Source organism: Podospora bellae-mahoneyi, chromosome 6, assembly GCF_035222275.1.
Source record: "Podospora bellae-mahoneyi strain CBS 112042 chromosome 6, whole genome shotgun sequence".
NCBI lineage: Eukaryota > Fungi > Ascomycota > Sordariomycetes > Sordariales > Podosporaceae > Podospora > Podospora bellae-mahoneyi.
Genome location: NC_085885.1, coordinates 754265 through 774139, shown reverse-complemented (window position 1 = coordinate 774139; position 19875 = coordinate 754265). Strand labels below are relative to the sequence as shown.

At 53.7% G+C, this 19875-nt stretch overlaps 5 protein-coding genes across 5 annotated transcripts; 2 read left to right on the top strand and 3 right to left on the bottom strand.

The window, feature by feature from the left end:
• Window positions 1-354: 354 nt before the first annotated feature.
• LTE1 (Guanine nucleotide exchange factor lte1) lies at window positions 355-7307 on the bottom strand. Its single transcript, XM_062880947.1, has 3 exons — window positions 6900-7307; window positions 6187-6688; window positions 355-6059 (listed from the first exon to the last, which is right to left on the bottom strand). The coding sequence occupies exons 2-3, from the start codon at window positions 6615-6617 to the stop codon at window positions 920-922; spliced, it is 5571 nt and encodes a 1856-aa protein (XP_062729182.1). The 5' UTR covers window positions 6618-6688; window positions 6900-7307; the 3' UTR covers window positions 355-919.
• Window positions 7308-11658: 4351 nt separating this feature from the next.
• RPS0 (structural constituent of ribosome) lies at window positions 11659-13970 on the bottom strand (the record flags this gene model as incomplete). The annotated part of the gene is made up of 5 exons (XM_062880946.1): window positions 11659-12876; window positions 12933-13381; window positions 13479-13536; window positions 13609-13628; window positions 13687-13970. 5 exons carry the CDS (start codon window positions 13968-13970, stop codon window positions 12620-12622), a joined length of 1068 nt encoding a protein of 355 aa, XP_062729181.1. The 3' UTR covers window positions 11659-12619.
• A 75-nt stretch (window positions 13971-14045) lies between these two features.
• On the top strand, window positions 14046-15422 carry QC761_604930 (uncharacterized protein). Its single transcript, XM_062880945.1, has 2 exons — window positions 14046-14310; window positions 14383-15422. The coding sequence occupies exons 1-2, from the start codon at window positions 14265-14267 to the stop codon at window positions 15297-15299; spliced, it is 963 nt and encodes a 320-aa protein (XP_062729180.1). The 5' UTR covers window positions 14046-14264; the 3' UTR covers window positions 15300-15422.
• Window positions 15423-15629: 207 nt separating this feature from the next.
• VMA6 (H(+)-transporting V0 sector ATPase subunit d) lies at window positions 15630-17343 on the bottom strand (the record flags this gene model as incomplete). Its single annotated transcript, XM_062880944.1, has 3 exons — window positions 16841-17343; window positions 15769-16750; window positions 15630-15713 (listed from the first exon to the last, which is right to left on the bottom strand). The coding sequence occupies exons 1-3, from the start codon at window positions 16870-16872 to the stop codon at window positions 15630-15632; spliced, it is 1098 nt and encodes a 365-aa protein (XP_062729179.1). The 5' UTR covers window positions 16873-17343.
• Window positions 17344-17931: 588 nt separating this feature from the next.
• On the top strand, window positions 17932-19170 carry NOP58 (Nucleolar protein 58; the record flags this gene model as incomplete). Its single annotated transcript, XM_062880943.1, has 2 exons — window positions 17932-18711; window positions 18823-19170. 2 exons carry the CDS (start codon window positions 17932-17934, stop codon window positions 19168-19170), a joined length of 1128 nt encoding a protein of 375 aa, XP_062729178.1.
• Between the last annotated feature and the right edge of the window lie 705 nt (window positions 19171-19875).

Sequence of the window (19875 nt, the reverse complement as noted above, 5' to 3'; positions counted from 1 at the left end):
ACACCGAGAAGTGGTGTGAAGTCAGTTTCTGGGGGTTGGTGTAACGTGAGCGTGTGTTCTGGTTTGTTTGTGAGGAAAGGTTGTTGGAGATTCAGGGGCTGGGGTTGGGTAGTGACCAAACCCCTCACAGCCAAGAAAAGAACAAAAAAAAAGGGTTCGGGTTGTTTACAAATACCGATCGATGATCGACAGACATTACATATGTGTATCACCACCATAACAGTACCAAGATATCATAAAAAGCTTGAATTCTTGACTTTATATTTATTCCACCCTATCTCACCTATATCTCCAACTACCACCACCACACCCAACACCCAACACCCCTATACCCCCCTCCCCCTCTCAACCCCCCGCCCTCCGTTTTCCCATATCAACCCCCATCTCCATCTTTTAACTTTAAAACTTGGTATCTAAATATTTCCCCCATTCCCATTCCCAAAATTACATAATAATCACTCCCAAACAAAACAAAGTCATATATATCAAACAACCCTTACCCCAAATGGTGAAAGAAAACTCCCTCCTTTCCTTCCAATTAATCCAAAAATAAAAATAAAAAAGCATATCGAAAATCAAACCAATCAACCCCTCCCAGCCTTTAAAAAACACCATAACTAAGCAAGGTCTGATAATCTCGTCTCGGAGAAATAGAAAAAAAATAAATAAACACAATCGAAGCGAAAACCCACTCTGGTGGTGCTGTAATGAAACAAAAATGCTGAAACCAAGAAATGAGAATCGAAAAAAAAAAAAAAAAAAAAAAGGGTATCGATGGTGCTCCTGATGATAATCATGTGTCGGCGTACTTGTACAAAAAAACATAGTACAAATGCGTGTGCCAAATACATGCCGTAGAGTGGTGACGAGATGTGATGATTTGTGTGCGCGTCTGTCGCAAAAACCGCCCGCAGTTCTATTACTCCAACCCCCCAACCAACCTCTTAATCTCCCCCTCCTCCAATGCCCCCATCCACAAACACCTCTCCGTCACCCCCTCCACAGCCTCAAACTCATAAACCGTGCTCGCCTCCAGCAGCCTCAGCAACGTCTTCACCACCCCAGCCGCGACCCTGCACCGTTCAAAATTCACCAGCGGCGCCCCCGTCGGGGAGCTCGCAATCTCTGACGGTTTTTGCGCATTAAACAGCAAGTCATGCGTGTAAATCCCCACAAATGGAATACACCCCATCTCCATGCTCGCCCTGGCGCCCATCTTCCCCCCTCCCTCCATCTCCTCTCTCAAATTGTAAAAATTCCTCATCGGCGACATTAACTGCTCCAGCTCCTGAAGCGTCTTGGTGTCAGACGCAGGGACCATGGACCAAGTCCTCGTCAACCTCGAAATCTCGTTCGACGTGAGCGCAATCGTCAGCTGTGCCATCGTGGCAAAATTCCGGTACCGCCTGCAGTGAGCAGCAATGTGAATAAACTTGATCAGACACCTCGCCCTCTCCTCCATGTCTTGCGTGAGCACAATTTCCGAAATGGCCCACTTGACCATGATGTTGAACCTCGCAATCACAACCTCCACACCCCTCGCGTCGGTGTCCCGTAAAAACGAAACCCAGGAGCGGGCGTTGATCCCCCCGCCGGCTTTTTGCTCGGCGTTCTTCCAGCGCATGTCAATCAATTCTTTCCAGTCGATTTCATTCAGGGCGTCCTTTTCGATGAGGGTGAATTGTTGGGCGAGAATGTCGCTGTCGAAGGCCAGGATAAAGGGCAGATGGGCGTTGAGTTTTGCTGGGGCCGTGATGGAAGCATCCGGGGATGCAAGCGGATCGGGAATCTCGAGCTTAGGCGCGTTTCGCAAGGCTTCTTTCGTGCCTGTCGGGTCAGCGGGCGAGGCGCGTGGCAGTTGTGTTGTGTCGTAGGGAGGTGCGGCTGTCGCAGTAGGCGTGATATCCGGAGTAGGTGGAAGTGGCTTCTCGCCCCAGACTTGATGGTCCTCCAACGTTGGGACGCAAGCAGTCTCCGGAGACAGGTGAAGAGCCTGGATGAGCGTCATTGGCGGTGATGGGGGGTTCGTTGGACTAGAGCCCGTCTGATGGGACGGCTGATAGCCCGGTGTAACATCCGCCAGTGGGTGTGCCGGAAGGGTCGACACAGCAATCCCAATATTCGACGGTGCATAGGGATCAACATCAGCCTCATGATAGTCAATCACCTCCATCGACAACTCCGAAGATAGATCGCTGTCATGATCGCTCTCCACATCAAGAAACGACTGCTCCGCACTTTTCCTCGCCCCCACCTCCGGCACCGTCAGTGCATTCCCGCCCTTCATCCTCTCCATGCTATCCGTCTTCATAATAAAATCATAAGAGGGGTTCGACCCCTGAACACTCCTCCCATCCATCGGCGTCGCCCCATCCTCATCCGGCCCCTGGAACACCGACCGGTCCGTCCACTCCCTCGTCACAGTCCTCTTGCTGCCCTCATCATCCATCTCTAACAAAGGCGAAGCCCTCGAATCATCCGACAGAAAAGACTGCACATCCGCATTCCGCCCCTGACGACCAGCCACATCCAACAATCCCCCCTGCACACTGATCGTAGTCGGAATCGTCGACATCGACAACGGATGCGCCCCCTCATCACCCAGGTGGACATGCCCATGCTCCTCCCTCGAAACCCTACTCTCATCCACCGTCTCGCTCTCCTCCGCGGAAACATCGATCTGCGGCACTGCCCCCTTCAAATCCATCGACAACTTCCCCCCTGGGACCCTCCTCTCAAACCTCCCCTCCAACTTCAACAACGCCGACTCCACCCCCCCATCATCATCCACATCATCCGGAATCTGCGCCAGCTTCTGCGCCTCGGCCTCAAAACTCGGCCTCATAATCGGCTTGGAAGAGTGCGTGCTGAACAAACTCAACTTCTTCTCCGCCTTTTCCGTCACAGGCTGCTGCTTCTTCGTAATCGCCCCCAACGAAAAAGCCTCATTCCCCCTCCGCGGCGAGTAGTCACTTGCAACCACATCGACATACCCACCCGCCATCTCCAGAACCGGACTCCTCACAAACGACGAGCTGTTGATCGAATCCGTATACGTCGTCAAACTCCCCACACTCCTCGACCTCCTAACCCCCGCCGGATCCAGCTCGCCAACGTTAGTAACAGCCCTCAAATCCCCTCCCGGCCTCCTCCTCAAAACCCTCAACGGCTCCGGAATCATCACCGCCTGAGACGACTCATCCGCCCCCCCAATTACACTCCCCTCCGAGTACGTCGTCGCATCAAAACTCCTAACCGTCGTCGACCGGCGAGGCATGATCCCACTCGTAAAGGACGCATACCTCCTCGGACCTCTACTCCGACTCGACACAAACGACCTGCTGGACCCCTGCCTCGTATGCCCCTGCCCCTGCGCCCTCACACCGCTCAACGGCGGCCGGTTAGGCGTCTGGTTCAAAAAATCAAACGACGGCCTGACCCAGTCATGCGACGGCCTCCTGCTCTCCGACGACCCCAACGTCGCCATGTCAGGTACAAACGGCGGCAACGGATCCGCGGACTGCGAGTGCCGCAACGGCTGATGCCCAAGAATATAAGAAGACCTCCTCGGCACCCCCATATCCCTCACCCCGGGCGGCGTCGTCGGCGGAGTGGGATCCCCACCGTGGGGCATAAACGTCTCGGCAAAAGCCTCCATTGACGAGTTCGAATTCACCGCCGGTAAAGCCCCCGTCATGGCAGGGTAATCATTCTCCGGCAGCAGGGTGTCATCCACAATCACAATCGACTTGCTCCCCGTGGTAATCCCCATGTCACTCGTCGGCCTCATCTCCCCAACCCCAAAATCGGGTCCAAAGTCAAAGGTGGTGTCCATATGCGCGGCTGAATACTCCCCAGCCGGCGCCGGCGGAGGTTCGCACCCTTGATTCTCCGCCTCGGCAGCAGCATCCTCCCGCACAGCCTTCTTAAAATCCTCTGCGATCTCCGCGCCCAACAAATCAATCCTCACAGGGGGTCCCGCACCGTTATTCTGCCGGGCCCGAGACTGCGGAACTATCGCAGTACCCGGTAACCTATTCGTCGTCGCGCCCTTGGGTCCAATAGGCGAGATGTTGACATACGTCTGCGTAGACGATGATAGCGCCTGCCCCCTTGTGCTCAGTGCCCTCCGCACACTCCCCAAAAGCTTCTTCATCCCCTGGCCCGACATCGCCGACGCCACCAGCCTGCTCTCCTTGGGCAACTCAGCAGCCGGCTGAAACAAAGTCGTCTGCCTCGACCCCGCCCCAGACGAGCCAGGAATAACCTCCACAAACGCCTGCGACGGCGGCATCAAACCACCCCTCACTAAGCTCCCCGAATACGGCAGCGTAAGCAGGAACTCTGCATTCTTGTAGATAACCCTCTCCGTCATGGTGGCATGATCACGCAGAGAATCACTCAGGCTCGCGTTGCGCTTGTGCGAGTGATTCGGACGCACCCGCTTGCCCACCAACGCCCTCGGCGTCGTCGCAATAGGGTCGGAACTAGCATTATACATCGAGCTCAAGTCCGCAGGGTGAGCAGCGAGCGGGTATCCGGCGCTGTGATGAAACCGCATGCTCTTGGTAGGAAGCGAACAAGAAACCACATCAACACTAGTGATGCTGCCGGGCGAAGCCTGCTGGTTCCTTGTAAACTCCGTATCCGGTATGGTAGGGTTCTCAGGCGTCGCCGGCCGCTCCCCCACCACCATCGAGTCGATATGCCCGGCCCTCGAAACCTCTGCCAAAAAACTCGTGTGTCCTCTCGGACTAACAGGCGTAATCAGCCCATCAATCTGCGGCGGCCCAGCATCATCATCAACCTTTGCCGTCCAAAAAGTCGGGTCCAGACTGGGATCACGATGGCCAGCGATGCCACCAGGCGATATCGGGACGCCGGTCGGGAGCGAAGCGTCAAACTCTGGCCCGTCCCAAAACTGGGCACACACCCTCCTCCAGCACTTTTTCAGCTCGGCCAGAATCTTAAGCGGCACCTTCTTTGCTATCGCGTCTTGGGAGATCTCGTTGACAAACTCGTTCAATAACTCGCAAAAGGCAAACCGGAGGTCGTAATCGACTACAAAGTCGTCGGTGAAGTAGTTAAGAATCCAGTGCCGCAGAGCAACAAATGTTCGGACTCTAACCACCATGCCCGCCTCGTCACTCCTTCCCAATGCCCACCTGAGGCGAGCAAAGAGCATGCGGAGAAGATCTGATGGCTCTAGGAACGATCGGTAAGTGAGAAAAAAATCCGAGAGTAGTTCGTAGTCGAGAAAGCTCGGAGATGTAATTTCGGCCACGAGCCGCGGTGGAGTGGCTGCCGTCACGGATCCCGAGGGTGAGTATCTCACAATAGATCGGTCATCGCAGGCCGGCTTAAAAGTCAGCGAGTCAAACATGGAGGGCTCTATCACGAGATGGGTCGAAAGATATGTCGCCCGTAGTGGGACCGAGGGAGAAACTGCATTTCCATCCTGGTTGGGCGGCATAGCAGGAGGGTGCGGGTGCTGTCGTATTGCATCTGGGGTTTTGGATATGCTGGAAATGGCATCGACGGGCGTGTAGTTGAAGAACGAAGCGCGGCTTGATCGAACATCCTCAGTAGGGGCATAAGACGAACCACGAATAAACGGCGTACCGCGAACGCTGAACCGAGGCGTTCCTATCCTCCATGACGGAATCGACACTTCGAGCAGCGGCGTCCTGGTCATGTCCAAGTCCTCGACCGTTCGTGGTCTTTCATTCTCCCCCGGCTGAGTAATGACGATCTTGAATCCTCCCGGCTCCGACTCCCTGGCCACACTGGTTTCCCGCACTGTGGAATCCGACATGGCTCGACGATGTCTCTGGCATATCTGAACATGCTTCTCCCCCGAGTCCTGGCGAGTCAGGCTTGGTGTTGACGGGGGAAACTGCGGGCGAGTAGTAGTTCCTGGCCTTCCCTGCGCGTTGTCGTCCCGGTGATCCCGACGTCTATCTGATGGCAGAGGCTCAAGTCCGGCAGTACCCGGCGGTGTCATGGGAAACACAAACGGAGGCTGCGGGTAACGCTGGTTGGCAGGGCGGACGGTTGGCCTAGGAACAATGGTCAATATATCAAGCCCCCTTTGTCAACCAAGGGGACGGGGGTACCCCAAGCGAGATGTCAAAAACGCCCACCGTGTGGGGGGCAAACATGAACCCGGTCACCGTGTTCGCTTACCTCAAATAAATTCGACCGTTGTGCCCGACATTTGCGACAGCGAAATTCCGCCCTTCTCGGCCAGCCGATCCCCCATCCGGAACAATATCCCACTTTTCATCGTCCACACTGGCCTTCTTTGCTCTCCGCCCCGCCAGGTTCTCCTCCTGAGACCTCCGCTCCGTCACCGGAAGCAGCGGTTTTGAATGCGCAGCTGAGGATGATGCCCATAGTTTCGTCCTTGCCAGTCCGATGGCTGCTGCTGCGGCGGCGCCCCGGCCTCCTCCCGTCTTTGGCCTCTCGCCATCCTTCCTGAGCCTTGGCGGCGTCTTTCGGAAGCGTCCATCCCGCGGTGTCGTTGTTGTTTTTGGCGACCGTGGTGATTGGGGAATTATCGGTAGTGTCGTCGTCGGGCTAATCGCTAGGGGAGCCGACGACTGCTCGGCCTCCATTGCGGGGGGAACCAGCTCCTATTGTGCAGAGCGGCGATGAATGCTGCTGCTTCTCCTTGTCGCGTTGACGTCTGTGATGCAAGACATGAATAAGTCAAACGGACTTGCAGATTCGAGGGGGCTTGGCTGGTAGGTGAGTTTTTGCATAAGGCAAGGCAAGGGGAAGAAAGGGAGAGTGCGATGATGCGAGCACCGTCGTCCAGTGCGAGTCTGGGTGGTCCTGATCACACAGGCCAGGGAAGGACAGAGGAGGGCAAACGAGCACAGGAGAGAGCCACGTACGGGTATTGCACGACGCCATAAAGGTCGGACGGGTGATACAAACACGCAGCTGCGATTCTAACAAATCCTCAACAACAACAACAACAACAACAACAACAACAACAGACAGCGACAGCGGCAGCCAGCAAAAGAGGAAGACGAGGATAAGACGAGGGCGAGGACGAGGACAAGGACAAGGACAAGGAATTGGGATTGGGATTGGGATTGGGATTGGGATTGGAGAATACCAAGGATGCAATGCAGTGCAGCAGCCACAGGTGACAGGAGACAAGGCGGGAGCCAGCCAACCGGTGAACCGCCCGCCATGGAACCGTGAGTTGAGCTCAGCGCGGATAAGGTCCGTGTGTGGGAAATTTGCCTGTGGGACCGGGCTGCATGGGATGAAAGATGGAACCGGGGGAATCAACTTCATCACTTCTTTTTCTTTTTCTTCTCCTTCCTCTCTTGTTGTTTTCGCTGTCACTCTGTCACTCTATCATTCTGTCATTCTGTTGACTATCGTCTCGAGAGAGTCTACACCATTAGCCGCAGCAATAGACAATCCCTCAGATGGGCCCCGAGTTGCGTTTCCTCGACACCACTGGCCAAAAGTGTTGTACTGTACCGCGCGCACGGTTCGACCCAGAACTAGCGTTGCCGATGCGGGTGAGCAAGGTTTCCTCAATCATCCAATCCGGGATCACACGCGTTGCCCAGACCACCTCACTTTCAATCACTGACTGGTCTTGACCATGACATCTTCACATTCATCTTTCTTGCTTTTATTTTTTCTTATTCTTTTTCCATGTTGGTTTCAAAGTTCAACACCACCTCTGTGTCACCACAGCAGCACCCCGTCTCTCCCCATGATTCGCAGTCTTCCTGAACACTGCGTCATGCACCTCGGCGGCTGGGAACCGAGAGAGATCCTCGACCGTGATGTGGGGGGGACAGGCGTGCGTGGAGCTTCAAGTATCACCAGCAAACACAACTACACCCCGTCCCCCGGTACACTACGGCACCCCCTCAAATCCAATTCTTCAGGGTTGTCCTCCTCTGTTCTGGAATGGCCGAACCCCAAAGAAACAACCAGTGAACTGGAACAAAGATGAGTCCTCCTCCTCGAACCGAACCGACATCGGGTCATAAGATCTCCTCATCCCATAATAACGGCGCCGTGTCCGAGCGGTCCCCATTCCAATCCTTCTAGCTTGAACGGCCAGCTCCTCGTGCTCCGCCAGATAGCGCTTCCAGAAAGGATAAAGAAGGGGGTCTCCCACGAGTCAACTCAGTTCCTGGAACCCACATCCTGGGAAAAGTCCTGGAGATTGGGTCTTTTGCTACCCCTCATTCATGCTGTTGTTCCCCGCGTGGTCATGCATGATGATGTTTAACTCTTCGAGGTCTGGTCTCTATTCTTTCTCTCCATGATGTGGGAAGTTAAACCCCAAAATCCACGTGCTGCCTCGGGCCATTCTTCTCATCAGATTCAAATCACAGTTTCATAGCTAATACACCCAAAAATTGCAGGAGTGACACTGCGGGACCAGGGTTCTGCGTTGGAAATGAGGCACATGCACACACACACACACACAATCTCAACAAATTCCCACCACTCCGGTTCAGTTCACATCTGCGGAGTGGCGTCTGCCTTCATTTTTTTTACCCCTTCTCTTGGGCTGCCCACCCCTGATCTCATGCAATGACGTCGAGCTGACAATTCCCTCCCATCCCTCCTGCCTAACCCCGCGCCGCCGCCTGCCGCCGCTTATGCTGACAGACGTTTCACTGCGTTTTTTTTTTCAAAGAAAAGAAATGCAATGCGAGGTAGGTGATGTACGGATATACACATGACATGACCATGCCGTTGGCCGGAGGGCGGGCGATGGCAACGTCACTTATTACTTGTGCTACTGTTTTGAACATCCAACAACGAGACTGTTGCAGTTTTGTTGTTCCTGTGCCTGATCGACAGACACATCTTTTCTTGGGAGCTTTTTTTGATGCGGTCATACCTTGCCAATCGAGATCTGACTGATGGCGATCGACTGCTAGGTCAGGCGGGGCTTGGCGAGGGTGAACTTGTAACTGAGAGACATCACGACTTTCTTTACCCGAGCCTTGTGACGGTGTTTGACACGAGTGAGAAAACTGCCGAGGTATCAGTTGTCAACTGGCTGTTGCTTTGTCTCTTCTTTTTCTCTCGTCTGTCAAACCCAATGCAAAGGATGTCCTCCTGCATGGTAACCACCCTGGTACGCATCTGACTGTCCCATTGGGACCGTTTCGACTTCGTTCTGGGGTATCACTTTGTGGTTCTGCCGCGTCTTACTCTTGGCTGGGTTGGTCAGGCCCCGGGAATTCATACCAGCGGAATGATTTTTGGGAGTAAGTAGTATTCATGTTTCTGTTCCTGGCATAACCGAAGTTTGAGAATGGCTGCATGCAAGTTGTATGCAGGCCGAAATGATCAAGCGAGTGCGGGAAAAAGATGGGATGAAAGCGGGGGGCGGTCGGGGAAGGTGGGGGTCAAGTCAGCTCTTGGGATGGGAAGGGGAAGTAATGACGGGATCGGTCGACGATGGTAATGTTTGTTGAGAGTGAGGCTGACTGCTACCACGTGCTGACTTGATGAGGTTCTATGAATGTCTCAGAATCGGACGTTGTTGAGTTGATATTGGCTGGGTCAAGGTGGGTTGGGAAGATTTGCTGGGTTGAGTGGGTTGGAGTGGTGGTTTCTGGTGTTGTGGTGTTTGAATCTTGAAAGTGGTTGAAGTTGAAGCATTCATCTTTCGACAGAGTTATCAATTGCACCCGCGAGGGAAAGATGGTCCTCTCACTCAAGCTATGCTGCCCAAGAAATATCAACGGTTGGCAGTTGCTTCCTACTTACCATTAACGGACTTTTATATCCTTTTCAATCTCAACTATGGGGAGTCTCCCCTGAAAATAAAATTGTCGAGATATTATTGTCTTCATCTTGATTGGCATCACTTCTCAAAATTATCCGAGCACCTCCACGGAGTTACTCATCTTCCCAACCAAACGAACCTATGTCCAAATGCTGGTATCACATATCCTGATCACCAATAAATGCGGGCAGGAAACAATCGTCCGCCATCACCGAAGTCAACATCACATCACATGTTGGAAGAGAACCTGGTTGAGCTCTGTAGCACGCTTGTATTCACCATCATCTCCCAATAACTCAAACATCTTTACGTCATCACAAACCCCGATTATCACCCGCGCCTGCCGGTTAAGTTCTCGATCAATATAGGTACCGTACCTACACAATACTTCCTCACATCGCCGAACCGAGCAACAACCCAACCGTCTCTCACAGACTCCCCAACATCCACCTAAACTCCTGTGTACCCACTAGAGACCTAGCAACCACCCTTCATCTCCATCATCATATCCTTCCCGGCCCAATCAAAGCTCAAGAAACCCCAAAAATAAGCAAACCCCATTGTATAACCCTCGTTTTATCGTGACCCAGTTCATCCTTCTCAGACTACACCCTCTCTCTCAGTTTCTCTTCCCCAATCCCACCTTTCACACACACAAGTCTCCAGTCCTTGTGCAGAAATGGATGTGGGAGTTGACGTGAGTCGCGGTATAGTCACGCGTTTCTCGCGTGACTTTAAGGCTCTTGCAACAATCGCACTTCTTCCTCCTGGTCCAGACAAAGCGTAAAGGCCTCGACCCCGAGGTGTTCTCCATAAACATGTCGAAGGTGGTCTCCCAGTTAAAAAGCTGGACATTTTGACGAGCCGTTGGCTGGCCACCGCCATGCCCTCGATGCCCATATGCATACCGGGAAGGCACCGTGACAAGGTATGTTCACTGATCTCACTTGTTGGTATGGCTCTGGGGTGCCTGAAAAAGGCCAGGACCTTCCTTGGCACGGGGTAGTCCGCTACATACACGGGCTGTCGCGTCTGGGGTATGCCGTGGTTCGAGGTGGTAGGGTTGCGCTCGTAAGTCCAGTAGGCACTGGTAGCATGTGCAGGTGTTGGTAAGCACGGTAGGTGGGGTGCTGTATGTAGAACAGGTAGGTCGAAATGGTAGGTGAGTGGGTAGGTAAACAAGATAGAAAGGCTCCGGTGGCGGAACATGACAACGGCGTCAGGTTCGGCGATGGAGATATTGTTGTGTGTTGAGTATATAGAAGGCAACATAGGAGAGTCAAGAGGATGAAATGCGAGAAGGGGTGTGGAAGGGGAAAACTCGTCGCCGGGGCTGTTATAGGAGGTGGTACAAATAGGCAGCGGCAAGATCGAGAAGGCAAGAGCGTCAAGAAAGAGGTGAGACGAGAAGTCACATCAGGAGTCAGATGAAGGAGCAAGACGACCAGCATCAAGTCCAAAGTAAGTAGAGAAAGATTAGAAAGGAAGAAGTGAACCGAATGTCCAAAGATGATGCCGCAAGACGATGATCAAGAAGAGAAAAAGAAATAAACTCCACCCGGGCAAAAAGACAGACTTATTTATATTCAACCTCCAACACCACCCTCTCCTCTCCCCCACCGCCCTCTTCCCAAAACAACATCCTTCCTCCCCCTCCACCAAACGCCCCTCCGCATCTCTCCATCTAAACCAATCAACCCAACCCTCCCACACCTTATCAACGCACCTTTCCGCCTCAAAAGCAGCCTCACAGCCACTCCTCTCCAAGATCCCACTCACAGCAAGCAACCAGTCCCCCAACCCCAACCCCCCTAGCACATCATCAACACGAAACCACCACCTCCACGCAATCACTCAACACGCACGGGAACACACATACAGACCCCTCACCACAAGGCAGACAATAATATCACACATCACTGACATCATGATCATGAAGCGTGAAAAGATCCCTCTTTCAAACACAACCACACACACCAAACCCCCCTCAACCAACAGCCTAGCTAGCTCAAGCCTGACGCTATCCATAATCTGGTGAAAGAGGTAGTGATAAAATATCATCGAGTGACCTCCTCCAATAAGACTATAACAAATACTTTTACTTCTAGCTCGTCAGCACCATGAAAGAGAGCACAAACCGTTTCCCATCTCCGTTGACCATAAAGATGAACACATCAATCGCAGCCCCTCATTGTCAGGCAGAATCATCAAATCCAAAGCAAGCATCCGACGGGCTGACTGTGAATTCCCAATTTTTGAAAGAGTACCCACATCAATTAAATGTACCTTCCGAGGACCAGACTCTTCTCTTCGAGGCTCTCAATTTACAGGGTCAAAGCCAGCCCCCAGCCCAAGTCCCCTCAAAGAAGCCCCTTTTCATGATATGATCAGAGTCACTAAAAAGTCCAGCCTTTGGAAACATAATCACATATCAAACATCACATAGTACCACAAAAGTAGGGCAGGTCAGCTCCCGTTAGCTAAAAAGTCTAAACATTCCCCCCCCCATCTAGACCAGATTGCCCCAGTCCAAAATACAACCGTACCGAGGCGAGGCGAGATAACGATCAAGTCCACCTCTTCTTGACCCCACAGGGCATTCCCCCTCTCCAGCGGCGGCAACAGAGACAGCCACCAAAGAGGATATCTTTCCCTCATTAGTGCAGGTCAATTTTACCTGCGCCAAGGACACAATGGTTGCAAACGAAAAGCCTGAGAGCCAGCCTGGAGAAAGGGGAGAAAGAGAAAACGTGTTGACAAGTAGTCAAGCCAGAGCCCATATCGCCGATACGCCTGACCCCAAATTGCTTTTTATTTTCTCAAAGTCGTCTACCACGAAGACTCCTTGGCGGGCTCAGCAGCCCAGTCGGCAGCGGGAGCACCAGTGCCAGTCTCCCACTGGGCACCCTGGGCCTCGGACCACTCACCAGTGGCAGCACCGGCAGCGGGGAAGGCAGCGGGAGCAGCCTCCCAGTCACCGCCAGCAGCGGGGAAGCCGGACTCGATGGCGGCAACACCCTCCTCATCAACGCCGGGGAGCTTCTCCTCCTCGACCTTCTCCTCAGCCTCAGCCTCGGGATCGCGGTCTGTGATGCCGAATTAGTTCTTGTCCTTTCTGCGACGAAAATAGGGGTATACATACAAAAGTAGAGATCGACCATAACGTCCCAGGGAGCCTCGCGGTTGTAGATGGTGCCGCGGAGGCGGAGGACCTCACGGGCGAGCATCCACCAGACGAGACCGATGGAGTGGCGACCCTTGTTGTTGGTGGGGATGGCAACATCGACGTACTCGGTGGGAGAGTCGGTATCGCAGAGGGCGATGACGGGGATGTTGACGTACGAAGCCTCCTTGATAGCCTGGGCATCAGTGCGGGGATCGGTGACAACGATCAGGCGGGGCTCCTTGAACGACCGGGTGATGTAGTTGGTGAAAGAACCGGGGGTGAAGCGACCAGCAATGGCCTGAGCGCCGGTGTGGGCGGCGAACTTGAGGACGGCGCGCTGACCGTAGGGACGGGCAGAGATGACGCAGACATCGCTCGGGTTGTCAATGGCGGCGATGATGCGGGCAGCGAGAACGATCTTTTCCCTGCAAACAGTGTTAATCTCCACACTTCCTTCTCGAATTCGTGGTGTTGGCCCGTTCATCGCGAATAGCTTCGCCGAGCCGAGTTTCCTCCACATACCAAGTCTTGCCGATGTTGATGATGTTCACACCGTCGGCGCGAGTCTTCCAGAGGTAGGCTACAAGCAGAAACCTGTCAGATAACCCAATCTTCTCTTCGTTCGTTAATCGGTCGTGAGGGGATTAGTTACGCTGCGCATGGACACCCAAGCTGTGAAAGTGAGGTTAGCAAAAGATCGTCAGCTTTTCGAGATTCGAGATGATCGTACTTCTTGGAGCCGATGTGGCACTGAGCAGCGAGGAGCTGCTCAATGTCCTGGCTGGTGGCATTGAAGATGGAGGGAAGGTTAGCGGGAGCCATTTTGACGGTGCTTTCTCGCGGCAGGACGTGTCGACGGGAGAAAGAGGTCGAGGCTATTGGCGTTCTGGTGGGATATATTTTTTCGGGACTCCGCGACGGCTGCAAGGCGGAGCTACAGGAATTTGGCACACACAATTGATTTTGTGTGGGGTGCCCCGCCAGGGTTGTGTGGTTGGCGAGCCGGGGGTGCATTGGGCAGGTGATTCTGCCGGTCCGAGTGCCAGCTGCTGAAGTGAAGAGCTACTGACCGCTTTTGCCAGGCAGAATTCGGCCCCGGAATTTTGAGGCTCCGTCTCGCCGAGTTGAGGGACCCTGTCGGGAGAGGTGAACATCCGCTAGTCCTGGTCCAGTCTAGCGCAAACGGCCCCAAAATCTGGGAGATGCAGGCCAGCCGTGAGAAAGTTGTGAGCAGTGAGCCGACGTACGGATAGCGATTGAAGGTCCGGAGAGCGCTGGGAGACCACCCTCAACGCCAACCAAGTCAAGATGCCTCCCAGGTTACCCGTCCCCCAGGGGCTGCGAACCCTTTCGCGTAAGCTATACCTCAGCTGCCTTCTATCTTGCGCCTGATATTGAGACATGCGCAACTAACACAACCCCCCAGTATGCCTCCGCCCATCTCCCGCCTCGACGACAACCCCAGCCCTGTCCCACCTCCCCCTCATCCAGACAGCCAATGTTTCCCAAAAGACCAAAGAAAAGCGCAAGGAAATGAAGCGCCGCATGAAGCAAGACCCCTACGGCTGGGCCCAAACCCAACAGCGCAAAAACGCCAACCTCCGCCGCCGCGCCGAGCTCGAAGCCGAACGCAAAGAAGCCTGGGGCTCCCCCATCCACGGCATCACCACCCCCTTCGTCGAATCCTTCGACTCGGGCGGACAAGCTCCCCTCTCCACCCCCCCAGTCGACGGCGACGGCAACCCCCTCGCCCCCCCTCACGAGCTCCCCACCTCCCCCCACCTGGCCAACTACCTCCTCACCAAAGAAGAGATCGAGCAGGCCATTGAGCAGTCCAAGCGCCTGACCAAACCCCTCGACGAGGACACCCACACCGACCTCAAACAGCACGAGGAGAACGTCACAAAGGCCATCATCGCCCTCCAGCGCATCACAGACCTCAACAACGGCTCCGCAAAGGACAGGAAACACGCCAACAAGCGCCGCTGCATCGAGACCTTTGGCCGTCACGTCACCGACGTCACCCTCGACCACGCCGCCCCCCACCCCTCCATCAACGCCCCGCAGGGACCCAAGCCCGTCCGCGCCGGCCCAGACACGGGAAGCAGCGAGGTCCAGATCGCCATTCTAACCTCCAAGATCAGAGCCGTGGCTCTCTCGCTCGAGGGGCACAAGGGCTACAAGGACAAGAATAACAAGAGGAGTCTGAGATTGCTCCTCCACAAGAGGCAACGGCTTCTCAAATACATGGAGAAGAAGGAGAGGGGGAGTGAGCGGTGGCAGTTTATGCTCAAGACGCTGGGCATCACCCCGGCATGCTGGAAGAACCAGATCGAGGTTTAATGAATTATACCCCCTGGGAAAGCAAAAGAAGTGGGATGTGTATAAAAAAGACAGCAAGATGTATGACGTCCTCTATGTACCATATACACAATACCGAACCAAAAGAGACGAGACAAACCCCGCCATTGTGAGAGAGAGACGACACAAGCTCTCGTCGTTGTAAAGATTCCAACATCGCCAATACGCCTGCCTAGGGTGCTACGAGTACAAAAGAGCAAAGAAAAAGTCAAAACGCATGCTTCTGAACAGGGCGCATTAATACTAAAGAGCTTCCATCAAGCTCAGCCTGACATTGAGAAAAGACACCAAAACCATCCGCCCAAAACCAGGTCAGAACACACTGATGTAATTACCAATGCGCTCCTTTTGGTTCTGAGCTATGCACTCAGATATCCACTGAATATTGCGGACCTCCTATTCATCGTGTTAGTTCCATAACCATTTGTGAAAAAGCAGAGGAAAAACATACCTGCTCCTTCAGCTTAACAAAAGCATAAATAATACTCGCCCCAAACTGCCTCGTAAACGCCCCCTTGCATATCTCCATCTCCTTCTGATAAAACATATCCTCCAAGCTCTTCCCATCCGACCCCGAACCCCCTCCCATATTCCCCGGTCCCCCCGGACCACCTCCTAGTCCCGCAGCCTCAAAAAACGACTTGTAATCGTGCACCCCCTCCACCGCAAGCCTCACCCCTTCAAAATCATCCGCTCTCGACAACATCAACGTCCCCTCGGGATAGAGCCGGCCAAAAGTGGGATACAATTTGTTACGGTCCTGCTTCGACAGCTCCGTCCCAAACGAGTTCAACGTGATGTTGATCGCCCGCCTGTCCGCCTCAAACTCGAGAATTTCCGTCATGACCTCGCTTGTCGGGGTGCCCGCCATGTCGGGGTGTGTGTTGACAAAGTTGTAGAAATCCTCCAGGTAGTTCTTGTAGAGTGTATTTCTCACGATCTCAATGTTGAGCTCGTCCAGGTCTTGGTGGGAGAGGCTGCCTTTGAAGTAAGGGGCCAAGGGGGTTTCGATGAGAACGCTGTTGTAGAGCTCCTCGATGTTGGTGGCCACACAAAGAACAGGCATGGTCTCGAACCAACCCAGGGGGTGGCACCGATCGAGGAGCTCGCGGGTGTCGCGCTCGTGGAGGGTGCCGGTGATGAGGAGGGCGACATTGTCAATCATGTACCCGTAGGTGATGTAATCCATGAACTTGGCGAGGGAGCCCACTGCGTTGGCGCGAACGTAGCGGAACTCGGAGACGAGCTTCTCGGTTGTCTTTGTGGCGAGACTGGAGGTGGATGGGTTGGGGGGAAGGGTGGAGAGAAAGTCGCCGTATGCGGGGCCGAGCTGGAGTTTGAGGTCGTCGATGGTTTCGCATTGGGTCATGTTGGTGTAGTTTGTGCTGGTGAGGAGGCCGTTGCGGTAGCCGCGGATGATGCCCTCCAGGTAGCTTTGCGGGGGGGTGTCAGTGTCAGTGATGGGGACCCTTGGGGTAAGTGATGCATCATGCAGATACATATGGAGGTGTTATGTTACATACCCATTGTTGACGTTGAAGAAGAGGCCCTCCATGTTGGACAATTTTGATCTGAAGCTTGGAGGTTTAGATGACCGTGACAGAGAGTCAGTCTCCTAAGTGTTGTTGGAGAGGAAGCTTGAAGGTGAGGCGCGGCTCAAGGCGGCGTTGATGTGTGACGGGAACTTGGTTGTCTTGGTTGGTCTCAAGGTGTAGTAGGTAGGTGGACCGTGCAGCAACAACGACGACGCAACAGCAGCCATCAAGCCTCAGTCAGCTCTTGGCTTGGCTTTGTGGTGCCTGCGGTGAAGTCTAAAAAGCAACCTTGGTACAACGCACGGGCCCACACTGCCCCCACCTGCGAACTCCAACTGGTGGTAAAAAAAATTGATCTTTCACTCTTGACTTTTTTTTTTGCTGCTGCTTGAAGGTTCTGGTGAACAGAAAGAACGGCACCCATCGACAGCTGTTTCCCACCACTTCCCACGACAACTGCAGGAGCACATCGGCTCAGCATCGCACTTTGTCGCCATGGGTCTTTTCATTCTTACCGAAACCAGCGCCGGGTAAGTGCCGACTGTTCAATGGGCCCTTCTCTCTGTAGAGACGCGATTGCAACTGCTTGACTTGAACAAGAGTCGCGACACACCTGAGGCGGCATTGAACATGACAGCTAACTTGCCAATGCAGTTATGGCCTGTTCAAGGCTTCCGACAAGAAGCTCTTGGAGGACGACAACCTGACCGACCGTCTTTCCACCACTGAGAAAATCGTCAAGGAGTAAGTTTCCACCCAGCCACCGAAAAACCTTGACAGCAAGAACCAGTACCAACCATCGCAACAGGATCAAGTACAAGGAGTTTGCCAAATTCGACAGCGCCGCCTCAGCTCTCGAGGAAATCTCGGGCCTCGTAGAAGGCAAGGTCACACCACGCCTCCAGAACCTCCTCAACGAGTTCAAGGATGAGAAAAAGGTCACCCTTGCCGTTGCCGAGAGCAAGCTTGGCGCCTCCATCAAGAAGCTGCCTGAGCTCAACATCAAGCCCATCTCCGATAGCACCACGAATGAGCTCTTCCGCGCCATCAGACAACATCTTCCCGAGCTTGTCCCCGGCATGCTCCCTGAAAACTTCAAGGAGATGTCTCTGGGTCTGGCCCACTCCCTCTCCCGCCACAAGCTCAAGTTCTCTCCCGAGAAGGTCGACATCATGATTGTCCACGCCGTTTCCCTCCTTGACGATTTGGACAAGGAGCTCAACACCTATGCCATGCGCGTCAAGGAATGGTACGGCTGGCACTTCCCCGAGTTGGCCAAGATTTTGCCCGACAACCTCTCTTATGCCAAGATTATTGTTACTTTGGGTGTCCGCACCAACGCTCCTGAGACCGACCTTTCCGAAATTCTCCCTCACGAAATCGAGGCTGCCGTCAAGTCTGCCGCTGATATTTCCATGGGTACCGAGATCAATGAGGAGGATCTCAACAACATCAAGCTTCTCGCTGAACGTGTCATTGCTCTTTCCGAGTACCGCAAGCAGCTTTCCGAGTACCTCGAGAACCGCATGAAGGCTATCTCCCCCAACATGACCGAGCTTCTCGGCGCCCTTGTTGGTGCTCGTCTTATTGCCCACGCTGGTTCCCTCATCAGCTTGGCCAAGAACCCCGGTTCTACCATCCAGATTCTCGGTGCCGAAAAGGCTCTTTTCCGTGCCCTCAAGACCAAGCACGCGACCCCCAAGTATGGCCTCATCTACCACGCCTCCCTCGTTGGCCAGGCTTCTGGTAACAACAAGGGTAAGATTGCCCGTCAGCTCGCCGCCAAGGTCGCCCTTGGTGTGCGCACTGATGCTCTTTCCGAGTTCGACGAGGATGTCGATGATGAGACTCGCGCCGAGCTCGGCATCAAGTCTCGCGCCAAGCTCGAGAACAGCCTGCGCTTGATGGAGGGCAAGCCCATCTCCACCAAGCTCGGCCCCAACCCCAACAACATCACTGTCCCCAAGTGGGACATCAAGGAGGCCCGCAAGTACAACGCCGATGCCGACGGTGTCGCCGCTGAGGCCGAGATTGCCAAGCCCCTCATTGAGGAGGTCGAGATGGAGGACGCGCCTGCCGATGAGGAGAAGGTCAGCAAGAAGGAGAAGAAGGAGAAGAAGGAAAAGAAGGAGAAGAAGGACAAGAGCGAGAAGAAGGACAAGAAGGAGAAAAAGAAGTCCAAGGAGCCAACAGAAGAGACCGAAAGCCCAGCCAAGACCAAGAGCTCCAAGCGCAAGCACGATGATGAGGAGGAGGAGGCGGCGCCAGTAAAGGAGAAGGAGCACAAGAAGAAGAAGAAGAAGCACAGCAAGGAGTAAAGCAGTCTGGCTTTGCTACCTCGAATTGCTCTGTAACTTCTCTTGTTCCTTACCCTTCAGCTTCCTCTCTCTCTCTCACTCTCTCTCTCTCTCTCTCTCTATATCTTCTATTGTATGATACTCCTTTCGGCACATTTTTGGGCTTGTTGACTCTTCGGCGTTTGGATTCGGAGTAATGGCGGCGTCTACGGGGGCATTTGTCTGGTGTGGTCTGCGATACTTAATGCATGTGAAGCGCTGCATTTTTACATCGTGATGATAAAAAGGCAAAAGGGCGAAAAAGGAGGTGCGTATTGTGTTTATGTAGACCTCTGGTGCATGAAAGAATAAACGTTTTGGCCTAGCTTTGTCTTATTGCTTTGTGATTTGGTTTGAAGTGAGAGCTCTTTGGGGAGGAGTTTTGGATGCTGCGGATAGAATGACACCCAGACTGCCAACTGTTTAGAGTGTTTGAAATCTACCTAGGGAGCTCCTTTTCAATATTGTCAAGTATGTGTTCGCCAAATGCTCGGGCATGGTGTGTACGCCTTGTTGTCTATCAGGCAGCTTGTACGGTTGCGTAAAACTTGGGTAGGCAACTCTTGAATTTCTGCTCTTCTGTGCGAGTTGGAGACCGTACGGATCTATCTAGCTATCTTCTTGAAGCATATTGCTCTATTGTTAATGGCTACCTAGCTAGTTTAACATGTTCTTGCTCACCTTTTT